At 39.9% G+C, this 21,729-nt stretch overlaps 1 protein-coding gene across 4 annotated transcripts in view; it reads left to right on the top strand.

Moving 5' to 3' along the window:
- The first annotated feature begins 1,837 nt into the window (after window positions 1-1,837).
- The window catches only part of PPP1CB (protein phosphatase 1 catalytic subunit beta), a 1,120,416-nt gene continuing 1,100,524 nt past the window's right edge, over window positions 1,838-21,729 (top strand). The window contains exon 1 of one of the 4 annotated variants that reach the window (XM_044059903.1): window positions 1,838-2,091. In XM_044059903.1, coding sequence (XP_043915838.1) covers window positions 2,040-2,091 — 52 coding nt within the window. In that variant the 5' untranslated portion in view covers window positions 1,838-2,039. Of the gene's footprint in view, window positions 2,092-2,435; window positions 2,461-2,512; window positions 2,536-2,587; window positions 2,612-21,729 lie in introns of those variants that run through there. The other 3 variants (XM_044059904.1, XM_044059905.1, XM_044059906.1) reach the window with 3 other exon arrangements.

The raw sequence follows: 21,729 nt of genomic DNA on the forward strand, positions 1-21,729 counted from the left end.
GACGTCAGTGTGTCTGACTATGGAGTCACCTATGACAAGTATGTTTGGTGTTGTATTTGGCCTTAAGGGCTGTGACTGCTTTGCACACTGCTTTTGTGGTTTATGTGTTGCTTGTGGGGTGTCTTGAGGTAGCAGTTGTTTGGGTGTCTGCTTTGGAGGCCTCTGCTGTTTAGGTAAATTTTTACTCAGAGCCTCCGAGTATGTCTTTGTGTGTTTGATTCAGTGGAGTGGTAGCATTATGTGAGGCTGGTTTTGTGGTGTGTGTAGTTGCCTTCTCCTCCTGTCTGGTCTTGCCAGTCCTGAGTTGAGAGAGCTCAGCCTCCAGTTTGGCTAAATAGCTGCATCTCTCGCAAGTATTTGTGTTATGTGGGAGGAGGAGAGGGCTGTCTGTGTACATGAGGCAGTTATAACATTGCCTCAAGATTCCCAGATTCACCAGCTGGACCGGAGAGGAGATTGACAACTGACCTTTGGACATGCTAGAATAATATTGGGAAATCCTTAATTGAAAACAAGGGCCAGTGGGGAGTGAGGGTGTAGTGCTTTTAATTTTTAGTGCTGACTTATATAATTGCTTTAGTGAGCAAGTGCCAGGTAACTTGAGTGCAATGTGTTACAAGTAACTAAATGCGGGTTGGGAAGGCTTTTATTCTGTAAAGTGAGCCTAGTTTTTTATTGATGGTTTTGATAGTTTGGTTAACATGTAGGTCAAATTTTAGATTATTGTCTATGATGACACCTAATAGTTTTGTAGAGGGGTCAGGGGAGATTATTGTGCCATCATTTGATTTTATGGTAAAGGTGAAAGCGGTAGACCTACATGTTGGTGAAAATAACAGCATTTTAGTTTTTTTAGGATTTAGGGTCAGACGATGTTCAGAAAGCCAGTTTTCTATTGTATTAAAGGTGGTCTTATAATAGTATAATAAGATTATATAACGACTCCAGTCCTCAATGATTTGGCAAAATCTCACAAATATAAGGAGTAACAAGCACAAATATGAGGCAAAACCTAAACAGCTGAACGTACGACTTTTGAGAGAGATTATTGCTGATCGTCTTTTTTTCAGCGTATTACAGCAACCTACTTCTCTACGTAAAAAAATTACAGTAACAGCGGTAACTCTTAACTAGTTTGGTGATATTCTCCACCCCACGGGATACAGCAACGTTAGTAAGTATCGGGGCTGAGGCAATGAAAGCACGCTTCGGTACATCTATCCAGCCCATGCAAAAGTGCCAAATTGGCATCGAGACCGGTTTCTGACAAGCAGCCCGATGTCAGATTTTAATATGCAATTACAAAGTACGTATGTGCATCCTGCGAGTTACTGTCCTACTATTATATCCTAAGTTAAACTCAGTTAATTATAGCATATATATTTATAGTTCTAAAACACTGCCCTTTACGTATTTATTAAAATACATTTGCGAACAAGTAACATTGACTGCGTTGCCATGTTACCGTAAATACAATTGTCATACGCAGACCCACTGGAAATGATCTCCTGTTATGATCGTGCGGTTGCTTGTATCGTTGTGTCTGAACAGTTTATCATACTTTATTATTTAAAAAGATCGTCAACTGGCAACAAGTAATGACAAAAAAAATAATAAATAAATGATACAGCTTCACAAACAACTCACGGAGTTGTAGTTATTATATAAATGCTAATTTAGTACCTAGTAAAACACGACCGTGAAAGCAAACCTAGACTTTCTCAGAAGCTCGAAAATGTCCAGCACAAGACAGTGCACCCGCATACAAATATGTGCGCCCGCTTTGCGCGTGCATGAGAGACAAGAAGAACCGTGATAGGAATTACGTCAAAAGAGAGAAGAGCCTGAACCAGTAGTACTCCTCCTGCAAGAAACCAAGGGTGACCGCGTACCAGTCAGGAAGGAGTATCTGTAAACTAGCGCGCGGCGTACCTCTGAGTAGCTACTACGAGAGTGATTACACGGGAATTGGTCTGCAATCACCGGTCCTTTTGGTTCCTTGGTGCTACCGATTTTTTTTTTGTTTAGTTAGTAAGAAGATGGCGGAGGGCGAACTGAATGTTGATAGCTTGATAACGCGGTTACTTGAAGGTTGGTTTTATCCTTCTATTCTGGGAAAAAAAATATGTATCTGTGTGTGGGCCCGACATGTCTGAGTGAGAGAGAAAATATTGTGTGCTGTATCGTATTTGCAGAATGTATTTCTGTGAATGGTGGCTTGAAGGACTTCCCAGTTCGGAGATGTTGTTTATACAGCTGTTTATGTCCAGCCATTCTTTATTCGGTTGTATCACGAACTATATTTTGAAAGCGACGGTATGCCTGTAGTCGGTGCAAAGTGGGCGGGGTTTAGCATTATGTGAGGGATGTAGATAATGCTGTGTTCTGGTGTTTGAGTGAATACGTTTTCCACCCCTTTCGCCACACGCACGTTATGTATCCTACATTGGCTTGGTTCAAGTACGCATATTTCTTGACATGTACCGAAAATGCTATTTTGCTAGAAATAGCTGTTCAAACTTGGGGTTGTTTTAAGTATGTGTATAGATCTTTCTGCAGTATCTTGTGTGTTTGGGATGGTCGGAATTGGGTGTTTAAACGTCTGAGATAGGTAACTGAAATTAATCAGTTGGCATGCTACAGGTCATAGATGATGAGCTGCAAATAACAAGTTGTTAAGTATTCCATTGTGGCTAGTAACTTAGTAGTTGCCCAAATAAAAATGTTGGATCATGTACCTGTTGCTTTTCATCTGTGTTGCACGGGGACCACTTCGTTGGTATGGGGATTTTATTGACTGATTTAGTGTTATGGCATTGCCACTCTTTTAGTGCATTGATATGTATGTTAGGGTCAGATGTGTGAATTAGTAATTGTAGGTTTAGAGCCCAACTGCCCTGCCTGTTTTATGTGATGTTGGCTTCAATGCGCAAGTGTAAGTGGAGAGGGACAGATTTCCTGTTATATTGCTCTATTTTTTTTGGAGGGGTTCAGCGGTAACGTTTGTATTACTTTATTTTGTTTAAAAATCCACATTATAAACGTGTACCATTTTGACATTTCTTTTATTACCTGGACAGGCTTCTGTATAATTGCTCTATTATACATTGAATTAGTCACAAGTCTCCACTGTCTAGTGCCTTAATTCTCTTCATGACAAAGGTAATATCTTGTACTTTTAATACTGCTAGTGACATTTGTAAGTAAGCAGATGAGTTTTTCAGTTTGTGCATCTCTGGTCTTAAAATTTTTTTTTTTTTTTTTTTTTTTTTTTTTTGCTACTGTTATATTTTGGAATGTATTTTTAAGGTGCTTGCTTCTGTTCAGTGATTCGTTGATTACATATTTTCCCATGTTTTTAGTTTTTGTATAGTATTTTTTTTTTTCCTTTGGTCCCTATGAGTTTTGTGCATTTAGCTAGCTGCCAGAGGCTGTTAAGCTGGATTGCAGTAATGTGTCATTGACTTAATTTTGCAAGATAAGTGGTTTAGCAAACGCAGATAGTTTGAGTTTTAAGGAATGTGGTTCATCCAGTGTCAAATGTATTTTATAGTGTTCTAATTTTCTTTACATATACTTTAAAAAAAATCTGTTTTGTGATTGAATCAAGATTAATGACTGAAAAGTTAATACAAATTGCTTACTGTCAAACTCTTTTATATGAGATACTGCATTGTCATAAGTTTAGCATGCAGAACAATGTGGTGTGAAATGTGTAATTTTCAAATTATTACAATATGTAATTTATCAAAATCTGGTTTGGGACATGTAGGACCTATATAAGCCTAGCCAGAAGTTCCCTGGCTTTCGTCACCCAAGAAAGTTATTTTCCTGTGCGCCTGTCTAGCAGAGCCACAATAGTGATCCCTGGGGTGAATTTTCTATTTCCCATCCAGTTGTTGAGATTTTTATTAGAGGGCTAACGAGGAGCTTTACCTGATATGAATGGGGTGTCTGTTCCAGAGCATGGGAAGTCTCTGGGGCAGGTATCTAAGCCTCCAGCATGTTCTGTTTATTGTGGTGGCAAGGTTTAGGTTCCCTGGAGCGTGTGGCTCGGAGGGATTGGGGTTTCTTTAAGTGCAGCATGTCCAACAGATCTGGGTTTGACACGGCTTTGTATGTTGGGCAGAGGTCACCTCTAAGTAAATGATAAGCGGTGGAGGACAGTTAGAGTTTTTTTTGAGAGTGTCTGCTTATGGCATCTGTCTGAGGCCAGTAATCTTCTTAGTGAGGTATTTCTGTGGCCTTTCTAGTTGTTGTAGATGTCTTACGAGGTATATGCCAAATGGGTCGTTGTACTCTATAATGGTTTGATGAGGGATGAGTAGAGAGGAGCAATGACAGTTTTTGTTTTTTTTTTTCCTAGAGGTGAACCCCTTTGTGAAGAGGTGCGCCATGTAGAAGGATTTCCTGACTACTGTGGCAATGTGATTATCAAAGGAGAGACTACTGTCCACCTGTGTCCCAAGGTCTCATCACCCTTTCACTGTTTAATAGGCTACCACCTATGTGGTAGTTTATTTCCAGTTTGATGATCGGGGAGGTCCACTGGTCTCTGGGAGCCCGTTTTCAGTGGAATCCCGGGAGAAAAGCACTGCCATTACATAGTGTATTCACAGTTACAATCATAGTAAAGAAAACACAATTAAAATATCATTTTTTGCCAGAGAACAAAATAAATTCTTTGATTACATAGTGTCAAAATATTTAGGATGGCATTACATAGTGTAGTTACAGATAAATCATAGTAAATAAATCATGGTTACAGTTCTATTTTAAGCTAAAGAACAGGAATAAATTCCTGATTATATGGCATCTGAAATTTAGGAAGGCAGTGGAAACTCAGTTGTGAGGGGGAAAAGATTAAGAAGAGAAAGAATAGGTTCTTGTGTCTTTCGGCTTTTCCTGGTTGGGGCCGCCACAACCGAATTCCGCTAATGATTGGTAGATTTTTATGTGCCAAGATGCTGGCCCTGACGCACAGCCTTCAACGAAGGTACGCCCTTTCACGCATGTCTCCACACAGAAGACGCTGTAGCTGAGAATCGAACAGGACAACGTCTTACTGTGAGGCGACAACGCTACCGCAGGTTGTACAGTTGTAATATTTACATTATTTACATTTTAGTTAGGTTGTCCTCAGAGTTAGTTGAGTTTAAAGAGAGGAAAGAGTATTAGACTATGTTGAGAGAGAACAGCTGCATTTCCTGTTAGAGGAAAGGTAGGATTAGTAGAGTTTTAAAGGTTTCAAAGCTTTCACAAGTTCATGGGTACAATGTTTTGGTGCAGCGATAACGTTGTTGTCTCACAGCAAGAGGTTCTCCCGTTTGATTCTTGGCTAGTATGCGGGTGCCTTCTGTGTGGAGTCTGCATGTCCTCCCCGCAGGTCGAGTGGCGTTCCGAAAGATGTGCATGAATGGGCGTGCCTTCGTTGAAGGTTGGGCGTTGAGCTGGCAACTAGGCACTGTGAAAATCTACTGCCAATCATTATCGGACTGGAGTTCCTCTGTGGCGACCCCTAACCGGGAAAAGCCGAAAAACAACAACAACATGGGTGCAATGTTTTTCCCAAAGGGGATGACTATGCACTTCTTGGCATTTGAGCTTGGGGATGACTATGCACTTCTTGGCATTTGAGCTTGAGGCTGTGACTGACACCAAGCATCAGTCTCAACGAGGCCCCTTTGTAGAATGTCCACATCATTAGGCGATTCTATTATGGCACCTAGTGTGCAGTTGTCTGCGAAGTTTGTTAGCCAGAGACCTGCTGTATTAGCCTGCCATCCAAACAGGAGAGGAACCAGAACTGAGCTCTGTGGTGCTCCACTTGTTACTGGTCTGAAGTTGCATTTGGATTTGGCTACTTTCACTGTGTGGGTGGGTTCTGTCAGTGAACCAGTTGGACAAACCATCTTGTGACATAGGGTTTTATGCCCAGTCTAGTGAGTTTATCTATAATTCCAGAATGGGGGGTGGTGTTGAAAGCCTTGGTGAGGTCAAGATGGGCTGTGTGCACTACCTTACCCTCGTCCACAGCTCTGGTGACTGCTTCAAAGAAGTCAGTCAGGTTTAGGAGACATGACCTACCTTTTACAAACCCAAACTGAGTGGGGTCCAGAGTTTGGAAGTTACCTATGTCCTTATAGAGACAAGCACCAGTCCGACACAGCTGCAGGTAATCTGTCTGGTCCCTTTTGAAAGTACCATTCCTTTATTCTCTCCAACTGTTGTGTTTTTTAAGATTACCTGTGTCCTTGTTTATAAGCTCTAAGATGATATGTTCCATGGCCTTGCACACCAGGCTAATGGGGTGGTAGTTCTTGGGGTCTCTGGTGGTGTCCCCTTTGTGGTGTGGGATGACTGTTGCTGTGTGCCATTCAGTAGGCACAAAGCCTTTTAGTGCGGCTATGATTGAACCTGGTACTTGGGTCCAGTTCATTCTGTAGTTCGTGCAGAACGCAGCCTGTGATGTTGTCAGGTCCCATGGATGCTGTGTTCTTGGCTTTGGAGAGTGCGTTCTTTACTTGTGTATCTGTGGTTACAGGGGCTTTGCATTCTTCCAGTATAATGATGGGCCCTTTTGGGGGTGAAGTTTGCACTGAACGCCAGGATGTTGGCAATATCAGTTGGTTCTGTATATCTAGTGCCATTGTGCTGTAGTTCAGAGCAGAACTGAGTGTCGCCATTGAGATTCTTCACATAGCTGTAGAACGCTTTGTGGTTATCTTTAGAATCAGTGGCGATTTTTATATTCATAACTAGCATTGGAAGATTTTATGAGGGATTTCAGCTTCTTACTGAGGCTGACCAGGGAGTTCTTGCAATCCAGGAATTTTACCTTTTTTTTTTTTCTGTTGTACAGTTTGTTTATGGAAGGGGACCAGCAGATTGGCTTCCTTTTTTTATTTGGAGGATAGCATTTTGGTTCTGTTGGGGATGGCACGATCCATGCACTCGTATGTGCTTATACAGTGTATTTGTATATGATTCAGCAGTTGTACCTCTAATTTCCGACTGTATGGGTGTCGTGAAGCTTGCCACTCCTGTCTTAAGCATGACGTTGGCTTTGGAGAAGTTGTTTACTGTGGTTTCCTTAATGGGGTGTGTGGGCGGGATATTGATGTCTAGGGTAATTTAGCTTGTGGTCGGATCTGACCAGCAAGGAGTTGACCTCTGGTATGGAACATCAGTTGTCCATGTTGGTAATGACCAGGTCCAGGATATTGCTGCCCCTGGTAGGGGTATGGATAAGCTGATCCAGGACATTGGAATATATGAATTCCCGAAAGCGTTGAGCAAATGAGTTAGTACAGGAGTAGTTTTCCTAGTTGATGGTTGGGTAGTTGAAATCGCCCATTATTAGGGTATTGGGCTGTACCTTTTAATATTACCCAGTATGTCAAGAAATGGGGCATGGTGGGTGATCTGTAACGAGCTATAACCTGGATTGCTGTCTTATTCAGTTTTAGTTGCACTTGGATAATTTTGGATGCATTATGTTGAACTAGCCTGGAGGTGTGGATATCCTTAATGAATATGGACACACCTCCTCCTTTAGTGTTTCGGTCCAGGTTAGGTGGCCGAAAGGTGTGGTATGAGTTATAGCCTGGTAATGCAGGGATGGTCTCTGGAGCTTTGTCTCAGTCATTGCACAGATATCGATGTTCTCCATTTTATGGAGTTCCTTGAGTGAGTGCATTTTCTGGTTTAGACTTCTAGCATTGAGTAGCATTACCCTCAGATTTTGCTTGCATATACCTGCTACGGTAGTGAGTTTGCCATTTGAACCTTTCCTAAAAGGGCACTATATGGGTGGCTAGAGCCTTAGGCAGTATCCGTAATCCCAGGGGCGACAGGTGCAGGCCATCTCTGGCAAAGCATCGTGGTCTGTCGCTCATGTTGTCCCAGGCAGACACTGGATGTAATATTTATTTTACCTGACCCCTGAAAGCAGATTGCAGCTTTCCTAGATGCAGAGAGAAGCTGATTTTTTTTTTTTTGTTGATTGCTTATCCCCATTTCTTAACATATTTTGAGTATCTGGGATGAAGCTCAAAAATGTCAGTCGACATGAGCTCATTTTTCACCTCTTTGCAGCTAGGTAAGGGTACTCTCTTCTCCTTTTGTATGTCCTGAGTTTGACTACTGGCTGCATTAAAGCTACCAGGAAATCATCAGTGTTTTGACATGGCAAAAACAATAACCCCCAAGATGGATAAATGGTACTATTAACATGTGTTTTTTACCTTAATGTGTTTGTGTTAATGTATTTCAATATTTTCAGATATTGATTTCTTGCTTAACTCCTGCCATCAAAAAAAAAAAAATATATATATATGTGTGTGTGGCTAAACAATATTTATATCTTTTCCTGGACACGTAGGTATTAAGCTAAAGTGTAATTGTTGCAGCCCGTTTTTCTATTGTGTGTAAAAAGGTTTTGAATTGTTTTGGATTCCTCTATCAGCCTAGTGGTGTAAGGGTGGTAGTCTCAGTTATGCTTCAAGTGACTGAATTAGAATGAGGGGAGAACGGGGATGTTTAGCAGCTCTGAAGCCCGCATGAAACAGCTGAACACTTTTTTAACATCAGGTGATTATAAGGCAATGCACATTATTAAGCTTGTTTAATTCATAAGATAACTTGTTTAAATTCATGAATGTGCAGCACTTTTTTGTCTGAAATTGATGGGCAGTTATAACTTGTGGCTCTACAGGTGCTTGTTGAAAGTGCGTTTTCCTGGAACAGGGAAAGTTTAATGTGCAATCACAGGAATATGTACTAAATCTTAAACTGTAATATGTATGTTGCCCCTTGTGTGAAATGCTTGTGAATGGGCATACCTTCGTTGAAGGTTGTGCGTCAGGGCTGGCAACTCGGCACGTAAAAATCAACTGCCAATCATTAGTGGACCGGAGTTTCGCTGTGGCGACCCCTAACCAGGAAAAGCCGAGACACACGAAGTTATGAGAGGGAGCTTTTGTTGCCTCCTCCAACACAAAGCTTTAAATGTGTGTTTTACATTCCATGATATTTTGTATTGTATGATCAAATATCACATTGTTGCTGCATGTGAATCTTGAACTGCCTGTTACTGGCCATCATATTCCGTTTTGCTTCATGCAGTGAACTTGTCCCTTCCTTTGCAGCTGTTGTGCTACAGCCTGAGATTGACCTTCTTTATCCCTTAAGCACATTTTTTCTCTCTCCATCTTTTGCTTATTCCTCGCAGTTTTCCTGGTCTCTCCTTTTCAGCTGTGAGATCATACTAAGGGACAACTTCATTGTTGCTCATTTGAAGTGTAGAGTTCTTGATTTGTTAGTATGTGCAGAAGCTTTGCTCATTTTGCAACAGAAGCATATTTAAAAAAAAAATGAGTGTCACCTTCACTTGTAGCATAAAGGTGAAACTATTACAACTTGGAGCAATGCTTTTTGTTAAGTAACCACTTTCAAAAATGGCTTTAAGATATTTTATTCCCTGGCAGAATTTTGAGCAGCTGATGGAAATAACCAGCAAGGGAGGAATGTAAGTTGACTACTACGAAAGAAACCAAATTGAGAAATGGTGACGGAGAATAATGCAGAGTAAGATTGTGGGAGAAATAGAAACAGACAAGGTGATTAAGAAAACTAGTGTGGATGAGGGGAGAGAATAAGAACATCTTTAAGTAGCAGAGAAAGAGCATGTCAAAGGGACAAATCCTTGCATTATAAATCAGTTATAGGGCTATAGTAGCAGGAGATAGTACATGTGCAATAAGGGAAGAAAAGGTAGAGGGATAAGAGGGGGCGTGGGACATTGATAGACCCATTCAGGAGAATGAGGCTTAAGAAAATGTGAGAAAGATGTGAATGAAGATTGAGAATAGATAAAGAAGAGTCAAGCTCAGGCTGTGGTACCACTGCTGTACCAGCAACCTGGAACAGACTACTGTAAAATAAATAAATAAATGGAAATCATTATTGGATAGATCAGACAGACAATGCACGTGAGCTAACTAGCTAGCAAGGAAAGTTGCAGTTTTTTTAAAGTTCAGCCAGTTCCTTGAGTGATTACACACAAAAGGAGAAAGTAAAACCAGTGGTTAGATTCTCCCAAAGCCCCACCTTCTTTCTGCACCACTTTTTTCTGACATTTTAGACTCATTACACCACAGGGAAGAAGTTGTTGAGTGGGAACTTGTAGACTAAAATGCATTTATGCTAGCATAAAATGGGGGTAGCATGCTCAAAGAAAGAGGTAAGTGGGGAGGGTGATGGACACTAGGAGAAGAGGATTGTAATGTGGTATTGTCAGACAGGGAAAAGAGCTTAGAATTTGAGGTAGGTGAGCTATTCTACTGACCCTTTTCAAGTCACAAGCCAGATACCCAAGTACAGTTAACAATGTACAGTTAACAATAAGAATTAAGGTTGGCATAAAATACTTAATTTAGTGACCTAGCACCATACTACTATAGATGGTCTGCAGTGTATTCACATTTTATAATTTTCTGTGACATGTAGTATATTTGTCAGCAAAGTATTCACACCATATAGATTTCATTTTTCAAATGTACAGGTAGAACTAAAGTGTTAAAACTAAGCTACTTTATTGGCCAGAGTCACATAAGCAAATGTGCTTGGAGTATTTCTGAAAATGTTGCTTATGGTTTGTTTTGAATGTTCCCACAGTTAATTTGTTAGGTCTGCAGGTAATGGGTCCCATGTAACTGGTTTTATTAGAGAAGATTTTTTTTCTCTTCAGTGTTCATTTGAATCTAGGTTTAACGTGTGTGGGTGTTCTTGACTGCTTGTTGGGGAGTAGCTTTGTATCCTAATTTGGTGTTTTCTTTAAGGGTTGGGAAATAGCCCAGCTTTGCGTCCTAAATATTAGTGTACTTGGTAGAGAAGTGGCTCTGTTTTGTAATGGGCAGCCACTGTGGCCTTTCTTATAACTTGCAATATTGATAACTGACTTCTGCAAAGGGAGCAAATCGAAGTAATTAATTTACAGCTGTTTGGATTTTATGGGCATCTTGTGAGTCGAGTTTTATATGGACATTACTGGGTAAAGCCATAAGATGCAGGAGGTGTGAGAGAGAGAGTATCATTTTAATTGTATTAGAACTTTTAGTGGTAATATTGTGTTTGTGTGTGTATATACTGGTGTTTAGTAAAGGAACAAGTGTTACCTGGGGTATTTCTATTGTGTTAACATGTGGTGTAAGGTTCTCTCTAGGATCTTTTATTGCTATGTAGATATAAATGCCATCTTCTTTGCTGTAGAGAAGAACATGGTATTTTGTTTTATTACTATTAATTTGCAGTTTTTGTATTGAGCCATTTGTATACCTCTGTGAAATTAGATTATGTTGCTTGCTGTTGTTGATTTGGGTTTTAAAAGTTATATTAAAGTCCATAAATACCCCAACAGTAAAAGAGGACTTTGTTCATGTTGTAAGTGCTAGCTGATAGTAAAGCTGAATGAATACTGAAAGTGTTCTGAATCCATGCTGCTGGTAGAGAGTTTGTAGCCGTTTATGTTCTTAAATAATTGTTATAATAATTTTTTCAAATAATTTGGAACAAGCTTTGGAAAGCAAGGTTGTTACTTACAAACAGTACTGGATGTTCATTCAGAAGGCAAGCATAGCAAGAACTGCTGAGACATACGCAAGTGAGGCCAGGCACTTTTAGTGTAGCACACATCCTGATGACTAGGGGAAAGAGTGGAAGAGAAGATACTAGGCCTAGATGAGTGCTGCCAAGAAAATGAAAGAATTTTCTTAAGAATTGTGACTGCTATTTAAAAGGTTGCTGACTTAACTGAAGGAGGGTTAGGGGGCTAGAAGGAGCTCAGGCTAGGGAGTTAGAAGGAGCTCTGTGAACTACCATTTTTACTAAGAGAGGTAGTGTATTCTGGGAAGAGTTGAAATACTCAAGACTGTGGCTTACTAAAAGATAGCATATAAAATTGTGACACTGTTTGCTTAGCAGGGAGCCCACTTGTTCCTGATGCTGGAAGATCCAAAGGTTGTGGGTTCTTGATGGTGTTTGGATTCATTTTATGCTACACTGCAGAGTAGAAAAGAAGGCACTTGCACTGTTTGCCATCCTTTGGATTCGACATTAAAGTAAGGTCCCATCTTAACTGAGTTGGTGGTAGCTGATGTGGATGTAGAGGATCCCATGGCACATATCGGGGAAAGAGTAGGGTAAAATTTATTGAAATCTTCCAGCAGATATTTGCTCATAATAAAAAGGTGTATATAATGTCGTTCTTGGTCTGATCCCTTCTCATTAATGCCTTCAGTTTTTTTTTTTTCTCATCACAATTCCTCACATCTCAAATTTCAAGTGATTCACATAGCACTGAACAATATTTTAGCAATGAACAATATTTTAGCAACAGCCCTTAACTTCACGTGACCTCCACGTACAATTATACGTACATTTATTTATAAACGTTTTAATTAAACTTTCCTAAATTTACTTTCATTCTGTAACACTGTCTTGTGCAGTGCATAGTCTTTCCCCTAAATTGCTTACATTTCATATGTCCTTTTACCATCAATTTATTTACAACAGTCTTTTTTTTTTTAAAAAAGTCATACTTTCCCAAATTTATTTTTGCCTTTCTTTTATAGCAAATCTTTTCTTTCCTCAATTATTCCTGTGACTTTCATGTAAGAATAAATATTTTTTTTTTCATACATTTGTCTTGTAACTTATTTGCGTGTTTTCCATAATTTTAACCTTGCTTGCATATTTAGTCATTTCTAAGCTGTATTTGTAGTTGTGTAGCAATCCAATATATGTATTGGAGGGTTTATTAACCCAGAGTCTGTATTTTCATTTTTCTTGTAGTAAACAGTTTCCCCTTTGTATTTGGATCTAACGTGGACCCCCAAATTTTGCTGAATATAGTTTTCTTTATTTAGGCTAACCATAATCTTCCAGAACCTTTACAAGTATCTCTCTCATCCGGGTTTTTTTTTTTTTTTTTTTTTTTCTTTTTCTTACTGCGTGGCTTTTGCTGCTGATTCAGTTATTGAAGACTAATGGCCTTGTACCTTCATTTCCCATACAACTCCTTTTGTCACAATTCATAATAGCAGCATTCATTAATAATGTAAATCGTTAATCCTTGTGTGGCCTTGCTTTACTCTCCTTCCCATTCAGCTGTCATTACTTTGAAGCATTTGACTGTCATTCTCTTGTAATCTTATTGTCCAAGAAATTAATTCATTTTCATATGTATTTTTCACATACATTATTTAATATCCCTGTCCACAAAATTATTCCATTCTTTTTCATATGTGACCTCCTTAAATAATCACACTCACCCACCCAAAAAATGTGGTGGTCCTTACTATTTCCCTGTGAAAAAATCTGTTCATTCTTTTAAAAGTTTCCTTCCTTTTTCAAAATTACCACCTGTTGCAATGCACTTCTCCTGTTCCTCCCTATTTTTTTCTGACATCTGTTTCCATCATTTATAAAGTCCTATTTTTGTTTAAGTATAACTTACCAATATGAATATGATCTATACAATAGTGCCATTGACTTTCATGATAAGGCAGCCTTAATTCTTTTAGAAGTATCAAATTTCGTAATACTTTGAGAAGCAAAACCTTTGCCTTCTCTGCTAACTTCTCCAGATCACCTACTCTGCTTCAGGAGCTGTAAACTTTACCTTTTTTTTTTCATCTCGTCTCTGTTTTCCTTTCTGTTAAAACATTATTTTGCAATTTCATTTTCCACTATTTAAAGCATTTCAACATCAGCATTAAAGTTGATGTCTGACTTTATCTCTATTAAAAGGGCAGTCAGACAGTAAACGTTAGTCTTAAGTAGAAAGGAAACGCCACAGCAACCTTGTACCAACAGTGAAAAGCCTGAACGCAAGTTTATTAATTCAAAATCAAGCGTTTTCACCACAAGACCCTAGTGGCTTCATCAGAGAAAATACATTAAAGCATTAAAAACACATGTCTTAACACATTTAACCAATTTAAAAATTTTTAAAAAGACAGTTTAAAATAAAACCAGCGCGCCACTATAAAATTAATACATTCCTCTTATCAAACAGTCAACAGCACCATATAAACCCACTTCAAAACAAACCAAGAAGGTTGTACATAGGTATAAAAAAAAATATAAATGAAAATCTACATAAGAAAATTTACATGAAAAGACCTCTAATAGTTATGCTTTCCTTTTAGTACCAAAACTATTACCTAAAAGGGAAGTCTATTAAGAAAAGGGTTATTTTATATTATTTAATATTCATCTATTGTTTATTAAAATTATTTGTTGTTAAACAACCTCATTAACTATCACTAACCAGAATTAGATGTTGGTAAGACAAACCAAGTAGTAGGAAATCTGATGGGAGAACCACTCAAGGTAAGTAAGTGAGTGGACAAGAAGCAAAACTACTCAAGTAAAGTATACTTGTTATCTCATATAACTTCTTAATTTGAGGACAGCAGCTATATTGCAATTTTCATTGAGTCCTGGGATCCTGAAAGCATCTAATTTTAGCTGCCATTCTAGTTCTCGATTCTCAAGTAACAGGGAATAAGGCCCACCTCTGATGGAAGTTGGAATATGGTTAATAACCATGAATTCAAAACTATGACCAGGGTGGGAATGAACATGTTTTGCCAAAGCATTTTGGCAATTTATCTTTTCTTATTGCATAATCATGTTCATAAATGCGATCGCGGACCCTACGGTCCGTCTTTCCTATATAAAAACTAGGGCAACATTTGCAAAATGCAATGTAAATCACAGATTTCGTTTCACAGTTAAATTTATGGAATATCTGGTATTTTCTGTTCTTAATAGTAAAACTATTACCTGTTTTAATCAACCTACACCAGTTAAAGAACCCACATGCAAACATACCGGTTTGTCTACTAAATGTACTGTTGTTCATATTCCTCTGTGTTAATTCTTTTAAATTGTTTCCTCTCCTATAGGTTACCCTAGGTCTAAGTTCCAATTTTCCAGCTAGGAAAACATTATTGGCAATAAAATGCCAATTTTTGCAAATTATAGACCAAATAACCTGGGAATCTATACAAAAAGTTGTAATAAAGTTCAATCTGTAAGGGCAATCACTTTGAGAGGGAATGGTAGCAGACTGTAGTTCACTATTACCACCAAGGATAAGTGAACTGTGAGTAGTTAAACTACTTTGGTTACCATTCGTTTGACTCCATAATGGTTTATAGAAACCATCAATTCTCTTGGTTGCAACTTCCTCAATTAGTTCCTCTAATAAGGAAAATGGGTACCCACAACTAAGAAACAATTCTTTAAGAAAGTCACATTCAAGATGGAAATCATCTATAGTACTGCACATCCTTCCTGCTCGCACAAGTTGCCCCTTGACAATAGACCGTTTTTGCTTAAAGGGGTGCGAGCTAGAAAAATGGAGAAACGAATTGCAGTCCGTTGACTTCCTAAAGATAGTAGACAGGTACTCTCCCTTTTTGACGTCTTTAACAATCTCCAGAAGGGAGAATTTTGAAGTAAATTTGAGGAACTCTGTGGAATTGTTTAATGAAATTACAAATGAGTCAGCTTGGTTAGAATCGCCCATAAAGAGGATAAAAATATCATTGAGGAATCTGGTGTAAAATCGAACATATCGCATCAAGTCTGGTTTATTCCTTAAAAAATGGTTCTCCCAGTAGCCTACAAAGAAATTTGCAACGCTCGCCCCACAGGGCGAGCCCATGGCTACACCTCGCTTGTAGTCTTATCAAATATGAAATAATTAGATGTAAGGACTATATCGAGAAGTTCCGTAACCAACTGGATCTCGCTATTTGGGGCCCCAAATTCCTTCATTAATAACCCAATCCACTCCACTGCCTCTAGGTGTGGTATTGAAGTGTACAAGTCTACCACATCAATGGTAAGAAAATTATCCATGGCATTAAACGGTATCTCATTGATGTCACTTAAAAAAGACCAAGAGTCTTTACATAACCCTGGAATAAACTGGAGGCATTTTGACAAGATGCTGTCAATAAGGCGTGAACTGGGGTGTGTCATAGAGGACCTACCATCCACAAGTGCCCTCGGAGGGGGATTTTCCAAATTTTTGTGAATCTTAGGGATACCGAACATCACTGGGATTTTAGGGAAAGTGATGTCAATAAATCGATAGGTATCTATATCGATCTTAGCAGCTAAATATAAATCCCTAAGAAACCCCCTAATTCTCTGGTAGGTCTCCTTCACTTCATTGATGGAAACTGAGGAATAAGCTTGAGATTCCAGCACAAGAAACATCTTTTCCTTGTATTGCTCATCACTAAGAATTACTAAACCCCCCTCCTTTATCAGGTTTAATAAGCCTGATAGGAAATCGGCACAGGTTGTCCAAAGCTTCCATTTGTTTTTTTGTAATGTTAAATTTGTTTAAGTCATTTACACTTCCATGGAGTGAAATGGGAAGCTGGTCCCTAAAGTCGATTTCACAAACAGTTTCAAACAGTTGTAACACCGAATGGAGGGGTAGATTGAACACACTAGGCAATTTCAGTGAAAGGCCTGCCTGGGATGGTTCATTATTAAATAGAACCTGTAAGTTCAACTTACGGACAAAACATTTAAAGTCAGTAATGACCTGTGCTATATTACTTTTTCTATTGGGTACAAAAGAATTGCCAAAAGCTAAAAGTTCTATTAGCTCCTCGTCAAGGTCAAATTCCGAATAATTATAAATTTTGAAATCACCCTTTTTTTATTTGTGATAATAGAAGGTAAACAAGCCACAGGAAAAATATGGGTAACGGGGCTCAAATCTATTTGTGCCGGTTCCTGTTCTTGTTCCGCCAATTGCAATTGTTGCGGGGTCCTAAAAAATTACTGTTATTCTTAGTATTGTTACTTGAGGAAGAATCGGATGGGTTTTAGTTTTTATTCATTTTATTTTCCGTCCTAGCCTTAATCCTATTACTACGCCTAGGTCCCTCCATAGCTACCCCACCCCCCTCATCTTTGCAATCGTCATCTTCACTATTAGGGCAATCCCCAGAGTAGGAAGTGGTATTGTTGGAACCATGACCAAAAGGGACATCAGTGTTAACTTGTATCTCCAGTTTCGGATACGCTGTTTTTTTTAGAATAGGCAATTCTATCTCTAACAAGTTTTCTTGATTTATTTGTTTCCAATTTCACCAAAAGTGCATCAATGCTGGTTAAAACACGCTGGTAGTCCATATTTATACCTAAGAAAGTCCATGTCAACCTTAATTTCATTGTCCAAAACATTGATATCAGCAGTGAGCGTACAGATATGTTGGGCATAATGTTTCACAATAAGCTGCAATAATTGTGCCCCCTGCTCCTGAGCTTTCAAGTCACCAAAGAATGATTCATCCACAAGGAGGCCCAAGGGAGAAAAGTTATTACGTAGTCCCTTGGGAATTAAATTCTCAGCCAAACATTGTTCAAAATATGCAGCCTCCAATTGCATTTTCTTTAATTTGAGTAACTTAATGTCGAACAGTTTTAACTTATCAGTGATAGTCACACCAAACGAATCATTTCTTAGAGTAGTATTAAAAGTACCTGCTTGGTTGTTGGGAATGAAAGAAAACGACTCTACGTTTTTGATCCAATCCGATAATGAAGGTAAACCTTGCATATCGGGGTTTACTATTGTAATCGAACCATTTGCCCCAGAAATAGAGCAGCCAACATTATTGTTGTTCCGGTTACCATTGTTACCTAAATCAGGGCAATGCGCTATGGGAGTAGGAATTGGAATACTTCCAGGCCGAAAGGTTCTTGTAGTCCGTTATTAGGACGTTGTGGAGAATTCTCTCCTGATGTTCTATCGGTCACCTGTCCAGATAAAAACCGTTGCCCTGCTGGTATCTGTGTGTCGGTGCTTACAGTAGAAGGAAGGCAACCCGCTGAGTTGTTAGGTGGAATGCGTAGCTTGCTATTTGCGTTGGTCAAACGCATCCATGCGAGCGTGGAGCAAGTCTAATCTTTGATTTAAGGAAACCAGTAGCGCTGGTAAATCCATAGTGCTATTATTAGCATTCGGAACACCTGTCCCGAATAAAGTAGGACTGTTGGTACTGACAGGGACTGCCAGTGGCCATGAGACCAAACAAACGAGTACCAAACGAAAAAGCAACAAGTAGAAAGGAAACGCCACAGCAACCTTGTACCAACAGTGAAAAGCCTGAACGCAAGTTTATTAATTCAAAATCAAGCGTTTTCGCCACAAGACCCTTGTGGCTTCATCAGAGAAAATACATTAAAGCATTAAGAACACATGTCTTAAATAGCTTAAAGCAGGAAGTGACATAACGCATTTAACCAATTTAAAAAATTTTAAAAAGACAGTTTAAAATAAAACCAGCGCGCCATAAACGTTAGTCTTGTTTGCATTTCCTGCAACTCATTTTACGGTTCCTAGCTCTCCGGCCACATTCACATAGCCTAGTATGAACCTATCTGCCCTAGGGCATTTATAAGCCTAGCCAGAGTGTGTTTGGCTTTCACCACCCATTTTTAAATTAATTTTGCTATGCCCTTTTTCGAGGTTAGTATACTGTGCCTCTGTCTAACAGTGACACAGAAGTGATACCCGGGGTAAACCTATGATCCCCCATCCACTCATCAAGATTCCTCTTGAAGAGAGTCAATGAGGGACTCTGCCTAACCTGGGCTGGGATTTTATTCCAGAGTGAAGAGAGCCTCTGGGTTATGAATCTGTCCCTCCAGCATGTCCTATTTATTTCAGTGCTGAGGTTCAAGTCTCTGGAGCGCGTAGCTCGATGGGATTTGGATTTTCTGAGGTGCAGCATGTCCATTAATTCTGGGTTGGACATGGCTTTATACGTCAGGCACAGATCGCCTCTGAGCAGGCGGTATGCCACTGAGTAGAGCTGGAGTTTCTTTAACCGGGCAGCATATGGCATCTGTTTGAGCCCTTTGATCCTCTTGGTGAGGTACTTTTGGGGTCTTTCCAGTTGCTGCAGGTCTCTGGTAAGGTACATCCCAAAAGGGGCATTGTACTCCATTATGGGCCTTATGAGGGATGAGTAAAGAGGCACGATGACCTCCCCTGATCCTGATGTGAATCCCTTCATGATTAGGTGGGCTATATAAAATGTTTTTCTAACCACTTCGGCCACGTGGTTGTCAAATGAGAGATTGCTATCAACTTGGGTCCCCAGGTCCCTAATTACTTCTTCTGTACTTAATGGATTACCACCTATGTGGTAATTTGTGGGCACTTTGTTTTTGCCAAAGGGGATGACTATACACTTTTTGGCGTTTAGCTTGAGGCCATGGCTCTGGCACCAATTGTCTGTTTCTATGAGGCCCTTTTGGAGGATGCTTGTGTCGGCTGGAGAGTCGATTTATAGCGCCCAATTTGCAGTCATCTGGGAACTTGGTCAGCCACAGTCCTTCCGTGTTGGCCTGTACCTCCGAGAAATATATACCGAACAGGAGAGGTCCCAGGACTGAGCCTTGTGGGACGCCACTTGTAACTGGTTTGGAGTCTGACATGGCTCCTGCAATTCTAACCATGTGGGTTCTGTCCTTGAGCCAGTTTGCAACCCATCTAGTGACATAGGGGTTTATATTTAAGCTGGTGAGTTTATCTATAATGCCCGAGTGGGGTATTGTATGGAAGGCTTTTGCGAGGTCCGGGTAGGCTGTGTGGACCACCTTCCCCTCGTCAATGGCCTTGGTGACTGTTTCAAAGAAATCGACCAGGTTTGAGGCAGGATCTGCCCTTAAAGCCGAACTGGCTAGGATCCAGTGTCTGTAGGTCCCCAATATCCTTTTTTTTTTTTTTTTACGAGGTCCATGATCATCCTTTCCATAGCTTTGCAGACCAAGCTAGTCAGGCTTATGGGGCGATAGTTTCCAGGATCCGTTGAGGTACCACCTTTGTGGAGAGGGACCACTGTTGCTGTACGCCACTCTTTGGGTACATATCCTGTGGTAAGGCTGAGATTGAACAGTAGTTTTATGTTTGGGTTTAGCTCTTCTTGGAGTTCATGTAGGACGCAGCCCGGGACACCGTCTGGTTCCATTGATGCTGTGTTTTTTGCTTTTGAGAGGGCGGCTCTTACCTGAGCATCTGAGATGTCAGGGGGGCAGCACTCTGCTGGGATAGATATTTGCCCTTTTGGTGGGGAGGGGGGGGAGTTTGCGCTGAACCTGTCGGCTAGGATGTTGGCAATGTCTGTGGGTTCAGTGTATTTTGTCATTTTGGACTAATTCTGAGCATATCTGGGAATTGCCACCCAGGTTCCTGACATAACTAAAGAAAGCCTTGTGATTATCCTTAGTGTCCTGTGCAATTTTTCTCTCTAAGCTGGCCTTAGACGATTTTATGAGTGCCCGTAGTTTTTTGCTAACACTGATCAGAGATGCCTTCCCTTTTTTGGATTTTGCTCTATCATGTAGTAGCTTCCTCCTTCTATTGTATAGTTTGTTTATGGCTGGGGTCCACCAGACAGGACGTCTGCCTTTGGAGGATTGGGTCTTGGTTTTATTTGGGATTGCATGATCCATGCATTCCTGAAGGTGTTCATAGAATGCGTTTATAAAGGATTCTGCGGTCTGGGCCGTATTTTCCACAGGCCCGGGGGCTTTGAAGGATTCCACCTCGGTTTTGAGGAGTGTGAAATTTGCTTTAGAGAAGGTTTTCACTGTGGTTTTCTGGGTAGGGGGTGGAGTCGGGATGTGAATATCCAGTGAGATTTAGTTTATGGTCTGATCTTACCAGTGAGGGATACACTTCTGGTCTGGAGCATAGAGTCCCCATGTTGGTGATGATCAGGTCCAGTATGTTTTCCCCTCTTGTGGGAGTGGTAACAAGTTGTTCCATGGCATTTGAGTCTATAAATTCTAGGAACATTTGGGCTAGGGTGTTGGAGCTAGAGTAATGCTCCCAGTCTGTTTGGGTAGTTGAAGTCGTCCAATATAATGGTGTTTGGAGAGACCTTCATATTTTCCAGTGTTCATCACTCTCCACACCTTTTATTGCAGTCTCGAATTCATGATCACCACAAATTTAATAATGTTTCCAGCTGTCCCCAGTTTGTCCCTTTTTACCATTTTGTTATTACCAGGGATGCTGACCCCCCCCCCCCCCCCCAATGAAAAAATACTGTACATCGTAAACTAGCATTGTCTGAGTATTGCAAAAACATGACATTTTTATGGACTTCAGCATTTTAAATCAGAGCTGTTGTTCATTACCTGCATTTCGGAGCCTTCCTTGTGATGCTATACTCTTGACATATAGGTCATTTCTCCTGTTGAACTGTGTCTTTAATTATACCGTGTCTTTTTTCATCTGATATGCTAGATTGTACTCGTATTATGTAAGTCTCATTGTCTGAATACATGGAGCTTTTCTCCCTGGGCCTCCGCTGAAAATGGGCATATACCCAGTCAGACTTTCCCGGTCAACAAATGTAAAATAAATAAAATGTATATTGTCAGTTTGTTTTTTTGAGTGGTCTTTGCCTAGAGTGTCTTAATTTTGCATATACAATGTACAATTGGTCTGTGTAATGCATTTATTTATAAGGTGCATAAGAAAATCCGTAATTACATTTAAAAAAAAAAAAAAAAAAAAATCACAGGTATTCCCAGATTTTGCTTCTTGAAATGGTATTTTAAAAGTCACATGGCAGATGTTAATGTGAATAAAAGCAGGAAAACTATTACCCATAT

This window comes from Protopterus annectens, chromosome 1.part2 (genome assembly GCF_019279795.1).
Source record: "Protopterus annectens isolate FY-2018-M chromosome 1.part2, PAN1.0, whole genome shotgun sequence".
NCBI classification, from domain to species: Eukaryota; Metazoa; Chordata; order Ceratodontiformes; family Protopteridae; genus Protopterus; species Protopterus annectens.